At 40.9% G+C, this 21097-nt stretch overlaps 1 protein-coding gene across 2 annotated transcripts in view; it reads left to right on the top strand.

Annotated features, from left to right (window-relative positions):
- mapk8ip1b (mitogen-activated protein kinase 8 interacting protein 1b) overlaps positions 1-21097 on the top strand; it is a 66013-nt gene that overhangs the window by 7530 nt on the left and 37386 nt on the right. The window contains exons 1-2 of one of the 2 annotated variants that reach the window (XM_074667001.1): positions 526-655; positions 11398-11509. In XM_074667001.1, coding sequence (XP_074523102.1) covers positions 600-655; positions 11398-11509 — 168 coding nt within the window. In that variant the 5' untranslated portion in view covers positions 526-599. Of the gene's footprint in view, positions 1-525; positions 656-11397; positions 11510-21097 lie in introns of those variants that run through there. The other variant, XM_074667000.1, reaches the window with a different exon arrangement.

Below are 21097 nucleotides of genomic sequence, written 5' to 3'. Positions count from 1 at the left end.
GGTGATAGAGCAGAATTTTCCTTTAAAGGGGTAAAAGAAGAAGAAAGTCAGGTGGGAAATTACAACGCTAATGATCAAAAGACCTCATGAATAATTGAGTGTGTGGGTGTTTTGCAGCGAGGGCGATGGAGAGGGATGGAGGTGTGTCCTGTTGTGCTGAGGTTTCTCCTCTCTTGGCTCAACGTAGCGTTGCATGTTCTGCTAACACCAGCACTTTCCTGCAGTTGTGGAGTAAATCTGATGCTCACCGGACGGAGTACACATCACACAGAGAGACAGAGGGAGGTGTGTGTGTGTGTGTATGAGAGAAGCAGATTATATAACACACCTCCTCTGTGGCAGATTCTTTAAATAATTCCCCCTCTTCCACGCTCTCCGGTAGAGAGCAGCAGCAGCAGGACTCTGATGCTTTTCCCATCGACCCGAACAAGCTGCACCCCTCCTCCTCCTCTTCTCCTCCTCTCCTCCGACCCTTCCTGCTCGCTCCTCCCCCTCTCCCGCCCTCTCTTCTTCCACTTTCTAACCCTCCTGCTCCATCTCTTCCTCCTCCTCCTCCTCCTCCACTCTTCTCGGCTGTGGATGCCCTCCTCACTTACAGTATGGACTCGGGAGGGGAAGGAGAGGAGGGCTGGATGGAGGACCAGTGGGAGAAATGGTAGGGGACTCTCTTCTCCTCTCTCTGTGGCTGTGTGTGTGACCTTGTGAGTGTGTTTCCTGCTAACATGCTTGTTTCTTGCTACATGTCGCCTCCTTGCATCTCAGGGCAGGGGTGCCCTTGAAGCAGAGAGGATGCATATGTTTGTGTTTGTGTTTGGAGAGGAGCGCTGGAGCGTGCTGCACAGGTTGCTTGCTTCTGTTGACAAAAATAGGAGCTGAGAGGTGCATGGTGTGTCTTCAGAGTTTGTTTTCATACAGCAGAGGATGGTGATGATGATGATGATGTAGGAGGAAGGAGGTGGAGAGGTATCCGGATGAGGTGAATCTGACGGGACGGTCCTGATCCTTGTCCTGCTGCTGTCCTTGCAGGAGGACGATGCTGATGAATGACAGCCGGCGTGTAGCCGTGTTATCTCTCAGCTGGAGCGTAAATGTGCAGATGAACGGGGTTGGAAAAGGCAGAACTGGAGCACATGCATGTGATTTAAAAGATCCCGGCTCTGCAAACATGAAGTTGCAGGAGATTGAGTGAAAACAGCACAACATGGATGCTAGTCCTGTGAGGTTTTAGCATGGCTAGAAGTGTGAAAATATTCACAGCTGCGTGGGAATCAACTGTGAAGCTTGCGAACAGTGCACAAATGATGGAGATAAGAAGCATCTCAGTGGAAATCAGATGAATTTCTGCCACTTTTTTTGTCTTTGTCAGGTTTTTTAATCTTCCAAGGGATTTGGGGCGCATAATTAGAGCTTCATTTGCATTTTCTCTGCAGATTTTTCCATATATCTGTCTTTTTATGACAAGCTTTCACTCTTGTATGACCTTTCCCCGTTGCATTCTGCAAAAATCTACTTTCTCTGCAGGGAAAACATCAGATTTGGAGGTTTAATACCCCCTCCTCTGACCTTGTGTGCTACTTATATCATCCACATTTACAAACAAGCGATAGGCAAATACATCGCTGTTTGTTATCAGAGCCAAAGCTGGAGTCAGATACAGACTAATGAGCTGTCCGGGCCCCATCCTGTCCTGAGCGCGAGGTCATGCTGTCCTTCATTAACACCAGCAGAGAGGCCGGCTAAGGAGGCCAGTCTGCTGCCCTGTCACCCCCCACAGCTAGAAAAACGCAGTTTACCCCAAATCCTCCCTGAGATGCACTGTAACATACATCCTGCTGTGCCAGAGCCCTCTCAAGTCATTTTACAACACAAACTGTCGCCTCGCTGTCTGGGATGTCATGTTTTCTGAAGGGACGTCTTCAAATCCAGGCGACACACAGCAGATGTTATCTCGTGAATCACGTGGATCCAGAAATCTGAGTTGCAGCAGATCCTCTCTGAGAATAAATCAGATGTGTTTTAAAGTTGTTAAAAGATCAATACGCTTTTTCTGCCCCTTCCTGTCCATCATTTATTCCCTTAAACCAGGCGTTAATAATGTGTTTGTGGTACCTCTGAAATCTGAATGGCTGTTTACATCATCACAAGTTCACAAAGCTGATGTTTGAAGTCAAAGTTAAAGTGAGGTGATGGGAAAAAAAAGACCCTACATGTTGAGAACAGTCTCAAAATCACTGGATAGCTCGTGAAGTATTAAAACCACCCTCGAGAGGTGGACTTAAGACTCATTATAATTAAAATGAACTGACAAGAATCTGTGAAAGAATTCATATTTCAGGAGACGCTCTGGGTGTTGGAGCTGGATTTTAAGAACTCTGTTCTAAGATGTGCCCGTTGTAGTATCAGCAATGAACTTTAAGATTTTAACTTCAACTTTCCCACAGTTACACCAAAACTGAATGTGGTTTATGTTATTTACTGCAGCTGCTGTTTGCATCCACACATTAAGACAGACAAACAACATAAAGCAGCCAAATGGAGCATTAATGGGAAATAGAATCTTGACAAGGTGAGACAAGACCCTGATCAGTTTCTCAAAGTTTCACCTGCTCTGCTGCTGTTGGGAGAGTGATTGGACAGGATCCAGTATGAGAATCTCCATGTTGTTTAGAGAGCTTAAGCTAGCAGTTTTATCTCACCTAACAGTCTGTGGTGTCAACAAACAGAAGTTAAACTTTCAGAACTCTTTTTATTTGCTAATGCTAGGGAAGTTAATGAACATCTGTAAGGGGTTTCAACCAATCAGAATAAAGATCGGTAAGAAAGTAAACAAAGGGTATTGCACCCTGTAAAACTTGACCCATCAAAAAATAGCCAGAAAGTTCTATTTTTTTTTTATTTTTTAGATGAGATAATTATTGACCCGATAAACAAAATCCATGTGAAAAAAAAAGAATCTTTATTATTTTTTTATGTGATATATTTTTTGTATTACATTTGATAAATTGGGCAGTTTTGGAAACTTTTTATCCAAGAGTGTAATAAAAATTCATTCTTTCAGTGCACAAAATACTTATTTTTAAAAATAAAGAACAGTTAAGATATTAGTCTTACTGCAAATTCTTGAAAATAAGCAATGATTTCCCTTCCGCCGCCTGTAGTTGAATGGTCATTTTCGAGGGCTGAACAAATATATAAAAAAAATATATAGATATTTTTTTAACAGGTTTTAAGGTTGAGGAAACTATCATGTTGACAAGATAAATGTCTGTGAAACTCATGTATCAAATATGAGACGTTTAGCAATCAAGGGTTAAAGATTTTTGACATAAAAGAGAAGTAAGATGATAAATAGCAACTTATAAAAGTATAAATCTCTTAAAAAGAGGTCAAGACTTTGTTTGCTACAGACTGAAGCTGAAGTGCCTTGTTGCTGAATTTATATGTTATCAGTTGTTCTACTTTGGTTTTTCAGATGTTTCATTTTTTAAATTTTCTGTGTTTTCTTTTAGCATAGCAGCATGTTGGGCTACGTATTGTCTTCATAAGTTCTTGACCTTCACACATCTTCTTTTGGAATGATGACCACTTTCAGGGACTAGTTTTCTAGATGTTTAAATGAATCTTCTAGAGAATAACTCTTTGAGTAGTGTTAAGGTTAAAAAAAACATGGGGAAATGATCAAACTTAGTGCAATTTTTTTTTTGAGCCCACTGCAGGAAAGCTGTGTCAAACTGGTTTGCAGGGTTTGGCTAACATTAGCAGAGCTAGCTCCGGTCAGCCTCCGGTCCTCCTTGCAGGCTAACGTCCTCATGCCTGTGCTGGTTCCTTGTTGCTCTGTTTGAGTGATTGCATGCCAGCTGAACACAGACTGTATACAACTTAAGCTCAATTTTCAAGATCAAAACTCTTTATGGGACCATAGTATACCATCTGTTATCTGTGCTTGTTTACATCTGGGTTGTAGAGTGATATAGTATAACAGCAGTAACATTATCTGGAGCTAAAGCACCTGCTGGTAGCTGTGCTACAAGTTAGACACTACATATGACATTTTTTCATTATTTCTCATTTCTGACTGCTAGCATCTAAGTCTTCATGTCCTAAAGCTATGTACAGAAATCTTGGCAGCATCTCCATTTAATGTCAAAATTTTCAGTAGATGAAATCAATTCAGCTGTTTGGAGCTGCCTGTGCATAAAATAGAAAATTAAAATACTGTGAGACAGAGATGGCAATAAATCATGGAAACAATAAAAATGTAAAACGATACTTACACTTCCTACAGATATTTGACAGTTCTTGTCATATTTGTACGTTATGCCTGGTAAAACATAACCTCCTCTCAGCTGGTCTGGCAGAGGAGACTCCTGTCGTAGAGCTAATGTGATAACTATCTGAGTGTCCTTCAGGTTCCTGGGTGGTCTCTTCGGGGTCCTGTGAGGCTGATCTCCTCAGCGAGGACAGCGTCTACGTCAGCTTGTTGTTACTACGCTCTGACTGATTTGTCGAGTCTCACTTTCAGCGATGATGACACCGTGCGTGTGTCACAGAGATCCCTGACCTGCACCGCCCGGCCCGTCTGCTGAGTCAGCGTGCATCGATTGCAGAGGATGTTGTGAGTGTGTGCGAGATGATTTGTACACAACGGGCAGGAAAGCAACCTCAGATGAAAGGGAGGAGGTTATTTTAGGTTCTGGATATTCCAGGTTATTTTGGGCTCTGTTAACTGCCCATTCATGAAAATGGGTTCTGAATATGAATGTGTGTAGATGTGAATGATTGTTCAAACAAGGAGAAAACTCAGCATCAGCCACTGTTGTCACTAGATTAGCCTTTGGAGGTGGAGGTGTTACAGTTTGGACGCGTCAGGTCTGAACCGCCCTGCACTTTATGAATGAGCCCATACTCCCTGAATAACATCATTAATCCAGTCATTGTGCCTCTGTGTAGGCAAAACAGGCTGGAGGCTGTTGTTCTTTAAACACACTTTCTCCAGACCTGAATCCAGAGAAAACCTCTGGGATAAGCTGAGAAATCCTGTTGAAGGTTAGAACTGTGCCCCCCACGTCCTCAATGACCTGAGGGCAGCTCTTCAAGAAGACTGAAGAAGACAATGAGCGGGCTTGTGAGCAGCATGACACATTGTTGTCGAGCTGTAACTGATGCTCAAGGACACATGATAAGTTTTCCTTTTGTTGAGTTTTACCCACCACTGTTGTTAACTTTTGTGCAAATAAATTGAGTTAAACAAGTTTGGTGTTATACGTTTATGCAGTGTGTAGCGCTAATGTGTCACAGTAAGGAGTTTCCTGGTTCAATGCCCTGGCCAGACAGGAACCCATTTGTATGGAGTTTGTATAGTCACCCTATACATGCTCAGGTCCTCCAGCTTCCTCTCACTGCCCCAAAACCTGCTCATCTTGTCAAATGACCACTCTAAAAATCTATAGGTAAGAGTGTGTGTAAAATAGTTGTCCATCTCTTTGTGTGACGGCTGAAATCCAATGTGTGAACTTACACTGGGTCCATTCTGTTGCCGCCCGTCTGTGTGGCTGCTCCATCATTTTGCCATTAATATGCAGTCATCCTATTTTTAACCGGACACGGAGTTGTGACGCAAAAATTCAGCGTAGGAAAGATCAAGCAAGACAGGAAGTCATGACCAGAAACTACCTAAAGACACCCAGTGACTTTTGAAATAAAACAGTCTGTGTCAAAATCAGTTTGTATTTATCTTGACTACGATGAAAAACGTACATGATGAGCAGAGCCAGACCAGGTGTCAACAGGTTTGAGGTTTTACAGCCCAACATGAATGAAGAGAGACTGATCAATGGTGTGGGAAGCGCGGGAACTTCTCGGTCTGTGGCTCCAGATGTCTGTCAGTCATACAGCTTGTCGGACTGAACACGCAGTCGGTGTAGGTTGACAAACACAATCAAGATGCAGCTTGTGTATTTGAGGCATGAGCTCTGGGATAACAGTAGCAGATGCTGGAGAGCAATACATGCTTTGAAGTCAGTCTCCAAACTCCAGAAAAGTTGTTAGATGGGTCTGAAAAGTTGCGAAATATAGCAAAAATGTAGCTAGGTTAGCACCTTTTTCTCCGTCTTTCTCTCTTGTGAGCTTGTGAGAGCGCCCCCACAGGCCTGGAGCACTTCCTTTAAAGGCTGAACTCCCAGAGTTTCTGTGTTACAAGTTGTTTTCTTGGGGTGGGAGAAAAATTCAAAATTGTGATTCTTAAAAATTTTTTTTTTTTTTTTTCAAATTCAAATTCTTCATTTCAGTCTTTGTTTATAAACTGGATTGAGAAAACATTACCACTTTTCACCAGCAGAGGGCAAAATGTTTCTCCCTAACTCGTGTGATGTGCATTTTATGGGAAAATATGGCTGATATAGTCTGTAGACATTATTATCATTATCTAACTTTCTCACATAGTCTGATGTAAAAAAAAAAAGTAAAAATCACAAAAATCGTAAATATCGAAGAACCGTAATTTATATTAAATCAGCACCCCAAAATCGTAACAGAATCGAATCCCGAGGATAGCATATCATCCCAGCCCTGTAGTTTTCTGGTTGTGTGTGTGTTTTTTACTTAAGTTTTGTTTCTTTGCTTGCTGCACATTTGAGGTTGATGCAGCTGTTTTTGCTTCTTGCAGCGCGCTCGTTTCCTCTGCAGCGTTTTTCAGCCGTTGCATTTGCTTTGGATGTAGTGGCAGCGTTTCTGAATATGATGCGTGTTTATCATTGTGCATGTCCTTTCAGCTGCTGCAGCGCAGATGGCCCTTGTTGGCCACCATAAAAAAGCATTTAAGATATCGATAGGATGGTTGGAGATACAGAAATTATCGTTGCATGCTTTCATGATATTATATCACTGCAGCATGAACTTTTTACTTTCCCATGAATTTCACCCAAAGTAGAATATCCTGAACTTTTTGTGAGTGTATTAAAATAAAATGTTTCCTTTAAAAAACTTCAGTATCTCCTTTAACCTCTCCTCAGATTCACTGGAATAACTTCTCTGAGATTTTGTTTCCTCTTTACAGTTTTACCTCATGCTTATTTTATCTTTCATTCGATTTTCACCTACAAATGTAACATCCAGAGCTGTGAAGGTCTAAAAATTCTTTTACAACACTTTTATTGATCAGGGTAAACTCTAAAACTAAAACCCCTCTGCAGAAAGTTCAACAGCTCTCAAACTGCAGCCGTTAAAATGATCATAAAGCTGCATCCAACCCTCAGGAAGTATTTGTTGCAGAGTTGTTCTTTCAGGGTTGTAGTGTTCGGCAGGTTTTGATGGTGTGAAATTCAGCGTGCACAAAGGCTGTGGTTCTGTCCGCACCTGCAGTGTTTCCTGCCTGAGTGAATGTGACAGTGTTGTTGGTGGGAAGCAGGTGAAGCGTCATGTGAGGCCTGAGCGGAGCACCAGGTGGAGGTGAGACGCGCAGGATGAGATGCTTTTTGGCTTTTTGGTGCATTTTGAGAGATCTTTGCAGGGCTGGGATGATTTGCTTTTCTCCCAATTCAATTCTTTTACGTTTTTTTTGACAGGATCTGATGTGACTCTGCAGCCTCTTCGACGTGAGCATCCTCGTCACCGTCCTCCCTGAGTTTTACCCCGTAATGCCTGAGCCGTCATGTGTGACGACGTGATTTCCTCGTATTATCCACTCTGTTGGTTTTCTCTACTGTCTGCATCCCTGCTTACCCACAATTCACTGCAGCAGAGGGGTCACCCTGTCCGGTCTAGGTGGTTTATCTCCCTGCACTTAATTCTCTCCTCCCTCCATTCATCCCCGTCCCCTTGACTCTCTCCGTCCTGTCACTGTCCACTGCGTCCATTTAAACTTTCCTCTGGGTTTGATCTACCACCGCAGCATCGCGTCTCCTCTCCTCTCCTCTCCTCTCTGCTCTTTCTGTCCTCGTCGAGCTCCGGTTAAAGGTCAAACGGAGTAGAAAAGAGCAGAAAAACATGGAATATATTTGGCTGATTGGGTCTGATCAGGATCCACATTTATCCTTCTTCCTGTAAGTGATGCTGAAGGCAGGGGGACGCTCAGGGAAATATTGATTTGGTTCCTTCTCTGGCATCTGTCTGTGGAGTGATAAATCAGGCTTTTAGTAAACAGTTGTGCCCACAATCTGAAGAGTATTACCCAACATTTCTAAACTGATCTCTTCAAAAGCAATCGTGGGAGGAGATTCTGCAGATTTTTGAGTTGGAGGAGTCTTCTTTGGGTGATTTCTGGTCCATTTCTTCCTCCCTTTGATTCATTCTTTCTGTCAGGTGTATTTACTCCCCTCTGGGCTCCTCCTCTCCCTTTCAGTGACTAAAATTCACCTCTTCACTGTCTTCTTCCTCTTCTCTCCGCTCATCCTTCAGCCCTTCCCCACCGCCTCCTTCAGGGCCTCATTATGGAGGCAAACAGCTGCTTCTATTTGGGCTATTTAACTCCCATACCCCAACATGTGACAGATATAGACCGCCACAGCTGTGGGTGCTTAAGCAAAAATGAGGCAGCTGCAGCGTGGATGGAGCTGCAAATGACATTAAAGCGTCATGAAACAACAGCAGGTCTTATGAACAGGTTGCTGGTCACCGTCCTCCCTCCTCTTTCTCTTCCCTCTCCTGCCTTCTTGACTGTGTCTGTTTGGCTCAGGAGGCCGCAGGGTAAATAGATAAAGGATGAGGAGAAGTGAAACATTGTTTGCTGGATGATAATTGAATCCTGACGCAGGCAGCAGGACACAGACTCTCTGTGCCCGACACCATGGGGATGTGAAGGGATGTTTTATTTAGAGCAACTGAGAAATATAAATGTTTTCCATCCAATCCTGTAACGTGGGCTGAAGCTTTGCAAAGAGACTGTTTTTAGTTCATTGAAGTTTGCACATGTAGCTCAGAGGTGCTCAAACTCTTTCCAAAAGGTGACCACATTTGATTTTGTGAAAGTGACCAAAAAAGTGACCCTGGAAGTAGTATGAATGCTCTCTTTGTGAACTATTTCTTCTAGCGATTTCTGTAAAAATCATTCCCTCAGTGGTCAGTTTTCTGTGGTGTTAAGTGCTGCGTAAACATCAGCAAACTCTGCTTCTGACCGCGGAAAATGTTCTCCAATAGGGGGCGATATGGGGAAAATATGTCAGGATGTTTTAATGGCAGGATCAGGATCTGGATTTGATCAGGGTTGTTTGTCATGTTCTGAATTTTTTGACATACAAAGCCCAAAAAATTTCAGACCCCACACCAGTTTTTCTCTTTCCTGCACCATGCCGTAGATTTAACCTGGTCTTGTGTCCTCTAATGTGATTTTTGAGCTCTCACATTTTCTTATCATGATAAAAACATTCATTTAAAGCTGTCAGATGGAAGAGTTGATGCGTCTCTGCAGAATGTACAGAGCAAGCAGCCTGTGCACAGTCCAGATTTAGTTTAGTGAGATGTTCTGAGATATACTTTGGTTTAACTTTTACAATTATGGATAAAATATTAGAGGTGTTCCAGTCTGATATTGATATTGGATATTGGTCTGATATCAGCAAAAAAACCCAAGTATCGGATTATATCAGAATGCATCTAAAATCTCCGATATAAGCAGTCAATTCCAGACTCCGCTCCTGCTGTTTTTATTTGATATATTTAGGTTATTTAGGTTATTTTCTGGGTCTTCTAATTTATTCTTTATTTTATTCAATTACTAATATATTCTTATGTTTTATGTTAAAATTTCTGTTACCCATTGGTTAATAATAAATGGGTCAGTTTTTCCTCATACCTACTGTTTCTGACTACTGTTCTTTGTTTGAATAATATCACTTAATCAAGCCTTTTCTAACATGACAGACATACTACAAAATAAGTAATAAAAGTATGCATGTCTAATGCTGATATCGTTTTGGATTAATATTGGTATCGGCCAATACTCAATGCTGCAGTATCAGTATCGTATCAGAAGGGAAAATGTAATATCAGGACATCCCTATGAAATATGCAGTAGTAGGTAGTTCTTGAAAGGGTTAGACTGACCGATTATTAGTGCTGGTATTTGGCATTTCGCCATCTGCCTTTGTTTTTAAATTCAACATGCGAAAGGAAATCAATTTTAAGCCTTGTACACACGTAGCCAGGGATTTCAAAAAATGAATGACCCCCCATTTGTTTTTAAAAAGACTTTCATCCACACAAAGCGGGCATGTTCGCTGATAAGTGCGGCTCAAGGCATGCCAAACCCATATTTGGCAGTGTTTTCCAGATGTGAAACCCATGCCAGCCAATCAGAAAGGGCCCCTGTAATTTATTTTAATTAATCCGAAAACTCTGTTTACATCTTCACGAAACCATATAACCAGAGTTTTCTAAAATCTTCACTTTGGCTGGAGTTTTCAGGAAACATCATTTTTAGTGATGTAAAACAGCGGTTTTGAGTGGATGGCGGGTGTAAAGGTATAGAAAAATGTGTGTTTTCCTAAATACCCGGCTACATGTGGACATGGCCTTAAACTGTTATTTTGGCTTTGAAGGAGCCAAACCTCACTGTCTCCAGCATTATCCCTCCCACAGCACCATCTGATTGGTTACATGCAGAGCCACGACACCTGAGTGATTAAATTTCATTTAACTTTATATGAGATGCTGCGGAGCCTGGGAACTTCTGCACTTTTTATTTCCGTATGAACCTAAAACAAAGATAAATGAAAGATAAAATGATATTTCAGCTATATTGATATTTTGGAAAACTTCAGGGAGGTTTTTATTTGTTTAAGTTTTTATTTAACTTTATAAAACATGCTGCTGAGCTTTGAAGCTGTTTAGTAAACAGATGCTCAAAGGCATTTAAACAAAGTGACATGTTGGAGTTTGTTTTATTCAAAATGTTGATGCCAGTATTTTCACTTTTACTGCTAATGAATATCGGCTTCGAATATTGGTTATCGGCCTCTTTGACTACTAATAATTGGCTTGTTATTGGCCTTAAACAAACCATAACAGTATATCTCTGTTTTTTTGTTGTTTTGTTTCTGATGGAAGATATTTTGCAACCCCTTATTAGTGTATTCAGACCCTCGCGGATCCCTGCCTCACTTTTGGGAACCACCAATTTCTGGGCCTGTTTCCTCAAAAGTAGGTTAAGGTATTCTTTTTATGTTGTTACATCTTTTTCTTGGATGTGGAGTGAATGATTCATTGGAAGTGGCTTTGTTTTGGTGGCGACTCATGTTTCTGTTTTTCATGTGGCTGGAATCGATTTTTAATCCCATTTGCAAACCCTGGCAGACGCATAATTTGATCAAAAGCAGATTTTAAGATGTACAGCTGCTGCAGAAGAGCGCTGAAAGATTATCATCCTTTTTTCCTCCTTTCACCTTAATCTCCCCTCTCAACCAGGTTGACCCATGACATCAGCCTGGATGAGTTTGAAGATGACGACCTGTCGGAGATTACAGAGATCACCGACGAGTGCGGGATGAGCCTCAACTGTAACGGGCCAGATATCAAGGTAAGCCGTCCTCTCTGAAAGCCTGTTCTCTCCAGATTTCTCTCACAGGTCTGTAACCTCTCCTTAAAACTATACCTCTCTCAGTTTCCTGGAATAAGTCCCAGAGTCGTAGTCAGCGCTGATGGTTTGATTCTCTACAAGCTCTTTGATTGTACGCTGTATTTCAGTGTGGAGGGTTTTTGTTGTGTCTGCTTTTCTTGTTTCACAAATTCTTCTTTATGTTCACAACTCAAGATGCAACTTTACATCCTCAAAGTTAGCAAGGCGGCAGAAAAGTACAACAGATCAGCCATTTAATGCTCACAGTTATTCCATCAGTTGTTTTGGGACTGCATAACCACTCATCATTAGGTTTTAGGAGAAAGAATGTTCTACAGCTGGACTTTATAGCTTCAGGTGTGAGCTCCGCGAGGGGTGAGACTCTCCTCTCTGTCCCATTTTGTCCTGAACAGCTGCTCCTCTCTGCTCGCTGCCAGAGGAGGAGAGAAGCCAGAGGCAGATCAGCCGGACAGATGGTGACAGGGACGGAGCTCGAGTTAGATCCATGGACTTTATAAATAATAGAGACCTCTCCCTGACGTCAGAGACCGGTGTCTGCGCCGGGTGGATAAAGGCTGAAGTGCAGCGTCTTTGTCTTCTAGAGCCAGAAATGACCGTATTTAGAGGAGAGGTTGGAGCTGTAGTGATGTAAAGGGTTTAGCAACAGGAAGTTATAAAAGCTAAACAACAGCAGAGGCTATTTCATTTTTCCCACAGGGTGAGATTTATGATGGCCCCTGCATTTGTTATAGAAGCTAAGAGAGCTATTGCACAAAACGCATTCACTGTTCATCTCTTTGAATCTCTGGTGTGAAAGTGGAAATGTCTAATAAACATTTGGAAAGCTAAACAACCTGCACAGTAGTTCTGCTACTGAAGCTTGAGCCTTTAGGCCTCAAAGACGACCAGTTAGGGACAGAAACAAAGAGAACATATCATATAGAGCAGTAGTTCTCACACTTTTTAGACCAAGGACCCTTTCAGGTGAGACATTTCTCCAGGGATCCTTTCATTATCGTAACATTGATTAGCATAATATCAATACTTTGCAATAATTAGGGCTGTCACTTTAACAAGTTAATTAGAGTAATCAATTACACCGCAAATTAATGTGCTATAAGAATTAATGCAATTAACTCAGTGGCTGGCAGCCATTTTCTGAGCATCTTGAACGATCTTTCAAGACCCAAATAATCTTGTTTTCTCTGACTGTGTAAACACCAAAACTACCTAAGAAGAGTGGACTCTCTTCTTTTATGTCTCTTCCTGTTTTTTGATAAAAAAAAAAATACAGATAAAACTGACTTTTTTGATCGTGTTCATCTCTGGCGCTCCATCCTTTAGTCCTTTCCATGACCTCCGTCGTCTTTTCTTACGATGGTGCTGCTCTTTCTCTTTGAAGTACCGCGACACATCCTCAGTTGGAGCGTGAGCTGCCTGAACTTTTCGGACTTGCAGCGTCTCGCTATGTCTCTGTCATCTCACATCTTCTCCTCATATCCATGTTGAGCTCTCAACTAAAGAGAGTACCGCTCTCACCCACGGTAGTTTACGAGCAGGATTTTGATTGACAAGCTCTGTTAACATGCCATCAAATTGACCTCTATAGACTTCAAAGGCAGGGAACGCAGACATTTTAATTTTGTCCAGTGAAAAATGTGAATTTACAAATCTTCTCTTCTTCGTGTATTCAATTTTTTAATGTCCTAGAATTTAGATTTTTTATTTGGGGACCTTAAGCAGATATGAGATTAAAACGTGATTAATTAGATTAATTAAATACAAATCCTGTATTTGATTAAATTATTTTTTAATTGCCTGACAGCACTTGTAATAATGTAGTTTGTCTAATTAGGCTACATTTGTACTTTCCAAGTTATTCACTTTATAAACTTTGACAAAATGTAGGAATTGATTTTATGGCACAAAACTAAATTAGGCGAGGTTATTGGGAAAAAAAAGATGATTTTGTTCTGCTTTTTTAATGATAAAGCACACTTTTACAGTCATTTTTGAATTATTCTGAGGACCCCTTAGCTATGGTTTCACGCACCCCTGGACCCCACTTTGAGAACCACTGATCTAGAGCACAGCTGAGAGGCTCCACCCGTCACTCAAACCATCCATGCCCGATAACTTTAAAGCTGGAGGATATGTGGAGGACACAACACCTAAAGTTCAAATTATTTTTATCCAAAAAAGCTCTCTATGATACCCAAATGAATGTTATCAACAAACATGGCTTGTCTCGTATGCGTAGGTTTCAAGCTAGCACGTTAGCTTTCCAAACTTTAAAAAGAATTAAAGAGGGAGTATTCTGCTTTCCCATAATCTCAACAGACTAGACCTGAGCAAATTGTCAAACCTCTACACATCTTCACAAGACTTCCTGAAATGATGATGGCCCTCAACAGGCCTCGAGAGAGCTGGCCAATCAGAGGGAAGGGGGTTCGTGGAGTGTGGAGCCTTAATGACAATGCAGCTAAGATGAACTGTTTCAGTTAGAGGCTAAAATAAGAGTTTTTTAAAACACAAGTGAGAGGAAAATGTGGAGATTTTTTTGCACTGTAAATTTTTTAAAGATACTACAGGGGCACCAGAGGGAAAAAACAAAGAGTAAAAAAGTACCCCCTCTTTAAATAAAAAGATGATTTTGTATGAGTAATTTTGGAACTACTTGAATTAAAAAATGCGAAAGGCTTGTCAAAATTATGAGCAAAAAGCGTTTCTAAAATTGATAACATGTTCCCGATTTTTGACATAATTAAGTTGTAAGTTGAGCTCAAAATGAAAAACATGTTGCTCTTCTAAAACTGTTTGATATCTGATGAAAAAATGTGGGTTTTATTTTGGGAGAGCATTCTGTTATTTATTTATTTATTTATTTATTTATTTTTATTTATTTATTTTTCGCACTTTGATTATTATTATTATTATGGTTTGGCATTCTGAATCAGCCCCCATGTGGACACTTAAGGAACTGCAGTTTTGTTACACCTCTGTTTAAGCTTCATTTTCATTGTTTCATCAGCTTACAATCGTTTTCCATCATTCCACTGAACAGTTCACTTTTGGTCGCACTCTTTGTTCGGGTTATGTGTGGTTTTGCACAGCCACTGTTGATTCTTCTCTGAGTCACTGATAAGATCTGGAGCCGCTGTGAGACGCTGCTGCTAGAGACAGAAAGTGGAAGAGGAGGATGTGGAGTGATGGAGGGGGAGGAAATAAGCAGAGGTGAATTTATTATGCTGTCAGATCTCCGGCTCTGTTCCCTCTGAAACCATCATCACCTCCTCCTCCTCCAATCACCTCCTCCACAGTAACCAAGGCAACAGGAGGGTCGAGGGGCTTCCTTCAGTGTAAAATAGATTTTTCTCTGATTTGTCTCATACGTGGTCGTTCAGTGACCTGTTAGTCGAGGAGCTGTGTGGGGATTATTTTTAACTGGGAAAGCCAGATCTCTCCCTCTCTCCCTCCCTCCATCTCTTTTTGCTGTTTCTCCTCTTCCTGTCCAGGGAGCCAATTACAGCTCAGATTATTGAACGTGAGAACTCTTGGCTCGAGGTGTGTGTGTGTGATGACTCATACCCTGCAGGAGCCTCGTGGAGATAAGAGTCCAAATCGACTCTTTGGCAGGTAAACATGAGACAGCTGTTACAACAACAACAACAACAACAGAACACACGTGCTGCTGAGTGCCGTCACCGTCGGAGCGATAAAATGTTTTTATTCTGAGGAGCACGTGAGAAAGATTTCACCCCCAGGTTTTTTTTCGCTGTCTCTTTTTGTGGGGAAAGAGCAGGCTCTGCTGGCTGCTCTCAGTTACATGTTTCCCCTCCATCCTTCAGTCTGTGTGATGATCCTGGGTTTCCTCCTCTGTTTGTTCTGTTGCTCATCACACACAGACAATATTTTCCCTTTGTTCATCTTTCTTTGTTTGTGAAGGTGCAAAAACGCTCTGTGAGCCGACACTCTTCAAAAAAAAAAGACAAAGGTAGACGTTTGCTTTGAAATTAACCTCACACACACACACCGTGCTGCTTCAGCAGACAGAGTTTGAACACCTTTCAAGTCGAGTTACAGCTGTGTTTGTCTGATTTTATGTGATAATATGAACTACGACCCTGTAGATAACTTTAGTATAAGTCGTATAACACAACAGTTTAGTGTAGGACACATACGATTTAGTTCAAAGCATAAAAGAGCGATAAAATCCAGAGTATATGGTCTGTTTTGGAAGTGGGACAGGCGTTCATGTTTTCCTCTTGCACTCAGTGCAAAAACTGAAATCAGGACAAATGTTTATGTCTTGTTTCATGCATTTAAAAGACAGAAATGATGCTTGAATTGCTTGTCAATGGGGTCAGAAAATATGCTTGTCAAATTTCTTGAAATAAGAATAACGTCTTAATAAAAGACATTTAAAAAAGCATTGTCCAAAGCAACTCAAACATCATTTTGCCATGTCTTGAAATAATCTAGACTTATCAGGTGAGTAGGGCTCATGTAGAATAGAATAGAATAGAATAGAATAGAATAGAATAGAATAGAACTTAATTGTCATTGTAGCAAGTACAATAAAATTGAAGTCACAGCAGCAATCAAGAAAACAAAAGTAAGAAAGTGTATAGAAAGTGCAAAAAGATCCATAAGAAAATAGATGCTGACAGCTTGTCCATCATTGTCCAGTCAGCCAGCCTCCACCTCCACAGGGTCCAGGACTGAGCTTCTTCAGTCATGCTCCATCTTCCCTGGATCCTGTCTGCTCACAGCAGGTGAAGCTCTTCCAGTGCGGCTACTGGTTACATGAGAGTAGTGGACACGACTTACTTTGTGACAAAGAAGTGTTTAAAGTGAGTCTATTCCTAATTTTACTATATATTTATAAAGATAAAATGACAATTCCACTTTTTTAGTAATTAGCCTTAAACATGCTCTTAATTGGTGATAATAATAATAATAATAAAAAAGATGTCATACCTTCATTATGTAACACAAGGTTAGTTTGACCCAACACTTCATGCAGATGTCATTCTGAGCTGATTTGATCATGGCTGCCTATTTCTGGTTGTTTTTCTGCACATGGGCTCTCAGGGTAAAATGAACACAGTAACAGTGACCTGGTCAAAATGCTCCATTTATAATGGGTCAGAATAACCCAGAACTATTCTTAAAGGGAACTATATTGGTAAATTAGAGGAAATGTGCTCCCTAATATGAGTGAAATGCAAAGAAAAACAAAGTGTTTAAGATCCATTTTACACAGTATGCATCATCATTGGTATACAGCCTAGATGAAGCCTGGGATTTTTAAGAGTAGAATGTGGTCAAAACCTGTTTTTAAGTAATATTTGATATCTTTTCCTGTATAAATATATCCTGGATTGAAGATACCAGTTATATCCCAATCTTCATAAATGCAGTGTATTTCCTAAAGCCTCTACAGCAGCTCTACAAAGCTTATCTATCCTTTAGCTCTTAGTTTTGGCTCTTTAGTTGCACCTTGTAGCTCAAGTTCAGCTTTTGTTTGGAACAAAGACAGAAATCCTCTCGTAAACGTCTCTGAGACAAAACCTTTGTGCCATCTCCGTGGAATAAAGAGTGGAAACCACAGTGTTTGTTGTGATTCTCTCGGCTTTAGATTTTCTGAGTGTGTTTTGTCTGAAGTCAGAGGTCTAATGTTCTGTGTGCTTCACAAGTTGTCGCCACAGACCTCAGAGTCACAGCCCTATCCCCGCTCTGCTGTCTTCCATTTCCTTTCTATTTCCAGAGCTCTGTTTGATGGAGGTCCGGCCAATTTAAAAATGCATGAGGAGAGGGGGGGGTGCAGCGGGCAGTGATGGGTGGGGCTGTGAACTGTGAGCACTTCATGCAGGGACCCTGACTGTAAGAGGTGACCTCATCATCCCAGAGGGGAGTCACTGTGCATCTTATCTCATCAATAATGGACGGTCACATGGAGGCAGCATCACTCACTGCAGACAGGCCTACAGTCTATGAGACAGGCGTGGTGTCTGTGTCAGCGTGGGGAGGGGTCAGGGGGCGCGGCCCAGCTGATGCAGACACTAGACAATGAAGTTACAGGTCAAACTGAGCCTCTGACACATAAACAAACGATTTAATGCACCTTTTGATTCTTCTTCTTTGTTTCTCACTGGGGAAAAACATCAACTTGTTGCCTGTGGTTGACAGAAAGACCCCAAAATATAACAAAAGAAAACTTGACATTATGTCGGAAGCAAGGAAGCAGACCTGAGAAGAAAGAGGGAAATAAAGAAAAGACAAAAGTACAAAGAAGGGTAATAGGAAGGGAAAAAAAATAAAGGTTCTCGGAAGGACAGAAGAAAGGAAGACAAGAAAGAAAGGACAGATGAAAGACAAGGTTGTAGGAAGGAGGAAGGAAAGAAGAAAAGAAGCAAAGAAAAAAGACAGGAGGAAAAAAAGGTTGCAAAAAGGAAGAAAGGAAGAAAGGAAAGAAAGGATGGGAAGGAAGAAAGAAAAGAATAATGACAGGAAGAAAAGATGGAAAGGAAGAAAGCATAGAAATGAAGAAAGGATTGAAAGGAAGAAAGGATAGAAAGGGAGAAGGAAGGAAAGGAAGAAAGAAAAGAATAATGAAGGAAGAAAGGATTGAAAGAGAATGTGGAAGGAAGAACGAAAGGACAAAAAGAATGATAGAAGAACTGAAAAACAACAGAGAAAAAGAGGAATGGTGGGTGTTAGTAAGTTTTTTTTTAATATTTTAGTAAGAAATGATAAAAGGAACAAGGGAAAAAGGACTGAAGGAAGGAAGGAAGGAAGAAGATGAAAAGAAGGGGAGGATGGGAAGATTTAAGGAAATTTGAAAGAAAAAAACAGACATTCAGCTTATTCTTGCAACTTATGCAGACAGGTGTCTCTCCTGTGTGTTTTTTTTTCCAGATTATCATTTCATTCATAACTTAACAGGAGAAAAGAGAAAAAGAAGTGTTTAAACAGCTGTTCCTGTGTCATCTGGCAGAAGTCTGCTCCTCTGATCTTCACCTCCTCAGATCCTCGGAGTGCAAGAAACAGACACAGATCCTCTGAAAGGCCCGGTCTGATCAGAGTTTAGTTCATGGCTGAACTGCTTTTTGTTTGTTATGGAGAGACGCTCAGACACAGACAATAAGACAAGTTTCTAAATGAATCTGAAACTGTGAGCACATGGACGTTGTTTTGAGGGGTTGTTACGGTGTGTGTGAGGCTCTTTATGAAACAGAAAGAGGTTTTGTTCCCCAGAGACATGAAATGACAACATGAATTATCAGGAGCACTCAGAGGGAGGAGAAAAGAGGAGAGTGCTTCATGTTTGTGAGCAGGGTTAATGGATTTGATTAGCAGTCATTTTGTCCTGTTGAAATGTCGGAGTCAAGGTGAGGTCAGGTAGAATGGACGGGGACATTAAATCATGACACCGATCACACAAACAGGTTTCAGCAGGACCAGATTTAAAGCTTGGTCTTTGTCCAGTTTTTATGTTTCTCATTGTTATTATTTCTGTTTCAAGCAGCGCTATAAAAAACTCAGAGCTCAGAAAGAGAGAGCTGGATCTGAATAAATCAGTCTGAGTGATGAGGTTATGTTAAACAGTTTCAAGGCTGATACATCAAACTGTAGATAGTTTGGCTGGTTTTGGTGGATTTTGACAAATGTTACTCATTTTATTCTGTTTTCATCATGCAGTTAAATACTTCATAAACATTAATTTTGTACTGTGTTTGTATGGCTGCTTTCTGTCCTTTTAGATAGAAAGAAGTATCCAAGAATGGCAAGAAGCTTGTTTGTTTAACTTTTTTCCTTCATGTTGAAAAGTAAAAAAAAAGGGAAGGAACAAAGAAGAGAGGAGGTGATGGAAAGGAGGACAGGCAAAAAGAAAATAAAAATGACAGGAAGGAAGTAAATAGGTAAGAAGGGAAGGAAGAAAGGAAGGAATGAAGGAAGAAAACAGAAAGAAAGCAAGCAGGAAAAAAAACAGATAGAGGGAGAAAGGACAGAGGCAACAAAGAAGGACAGGAAGGAAGGAGATAAGGAAACATGGTAAAGGAAAGACGGATAACTATGAAAGAAAGGATTAAAAGAAGGATGGAGAAGAGAGGAAGGATTGGAGAAAAGACAGTCTGAGAAAAAGTTGGAATGAAAGAAAGAGCAATAAATGAAGAAAAAGAGGGAAGAAAGAAAGGTGGGATGAAGGACAGCAAAGAACAAATTGACAGAAAAGAAGGATAGAAAGGAAGTTTGAAAGGTTAAATGAAAGCAAGGAAATAAGAAGAGTAGAATGAATGAAAGGATAAAAGACAGAGAGGGAGAAATAAAGACAAAAGGAAACAGGGAAAAAGTAAGACTGGAAAAAACTAGGAAGGAAGGAAGTAGGATGGACAGGAAGCGAGAAATAATAAAAGAAAGGGAGACAGGAAGGAAGGAGATAAGGAAACATGGGAAAGGAAAGACAGATATTTACAGAAACAATCAAAAGAAGGATGAAGCTGAGAGGAAAGTAGGTGAAAAGGTGGTATGAAAGAAAGAGCAAGGAGTGTAATTAAAGAGGAAAGAAAGAAATTAAGGTAGGACAAAGAACAAATGAACAAAGAGAAGGAGGATAGAAAGGAAGTTGAAAGGTTTAATGAGAGCAAGTAAGTATAAAGGGTAGAATGAATGAAAGGACAAAAGAAAGAGAGGAAGAAATAAAGACAAAAGGAAACAGGGAAGAAAGTAGGACTGAAAAAAGCTGGGAAGGAAGGAAGTAGGATGGACAGGAAGGAGGAAAATAATGAAAGAAAGGAAATAAAGACGATCAGAGGAGCTGACTTTGACTCCTCCTATAAATAAAAGTTTTTTTCAAACAGCATTCAGTCAAGTCATCAGAGCTTAAACCAGGATTTAATTCCTCAAAGGTAATTCGTTTAATTCTTCAATATTCATTCAATTCATTTATTTATTCAAATCAGAGTTTTTGTTTTAAAGATGTTTAACTGCATCAGTAAAAATAGATGTTATTACCAGGAGTTAAAAGTGAGAAAAGAGAGAAAAAGAGGAAAAAAGAAATAAACATAGAGGAGGGCTGAGACATGGGGGGGGGGCAACACTTTCAAGAAGAGAAGGAGGCCGATTGCCATAGCAACAGTGTTTCTCTCACCTCTGCATGTGTCAGAGCTGAAAATACATGCTACCCAGTGTTGGCGTGCCCCCATGGTTACTGCTCACGTCATGTGACCCACACATGGAAACAGAGGACGCTGCTACCTCAACACCATCAGGAGCCAGAGAAGACCTGTTTGTGTCCCTGGTCCTGTTTACAGCATCATTAAGCCCTAAATGTTGTTGTTTACCCAGAGTCAGCTGATCCATGCTTTCATATGAACCCAGCAGCGTGCAGACTCTGAGGGCCCAGCAGCTGGTGCCGAGTGATCCTCCTCCTCACACTTTCTGACTCATGTCTTCTCCTATCTGACCTGTTGGCTTGGTGATTCCCCTGCTCCGCCTGCTCTGATTGGACCAAGGAGGAGCATCACAGCATCCATCGGGCAGCTG

This window comes from Halichoeres trimaculatus, unplaced genomic scaffold (genome assembly GCF_033239565.1).
Source record: "Halichoeres trimaculatus isolate MK-OKI-2021-1 unplaced genomic scaffold, fHalTri1.1 fHalTri1_scaffold_3, whole genome shotgun sequence".
Classification (NCBI taxonomy): domain Eukaryota; kingdom Metazoa; phylum Chordata; class Actinopteri; order Labriformes; family Labridae; genus Halichoeres; species Halichoeres trimaculatus.
This window is presented reverse-complemented; position numbering and strand designations above follow the sequence as displayed.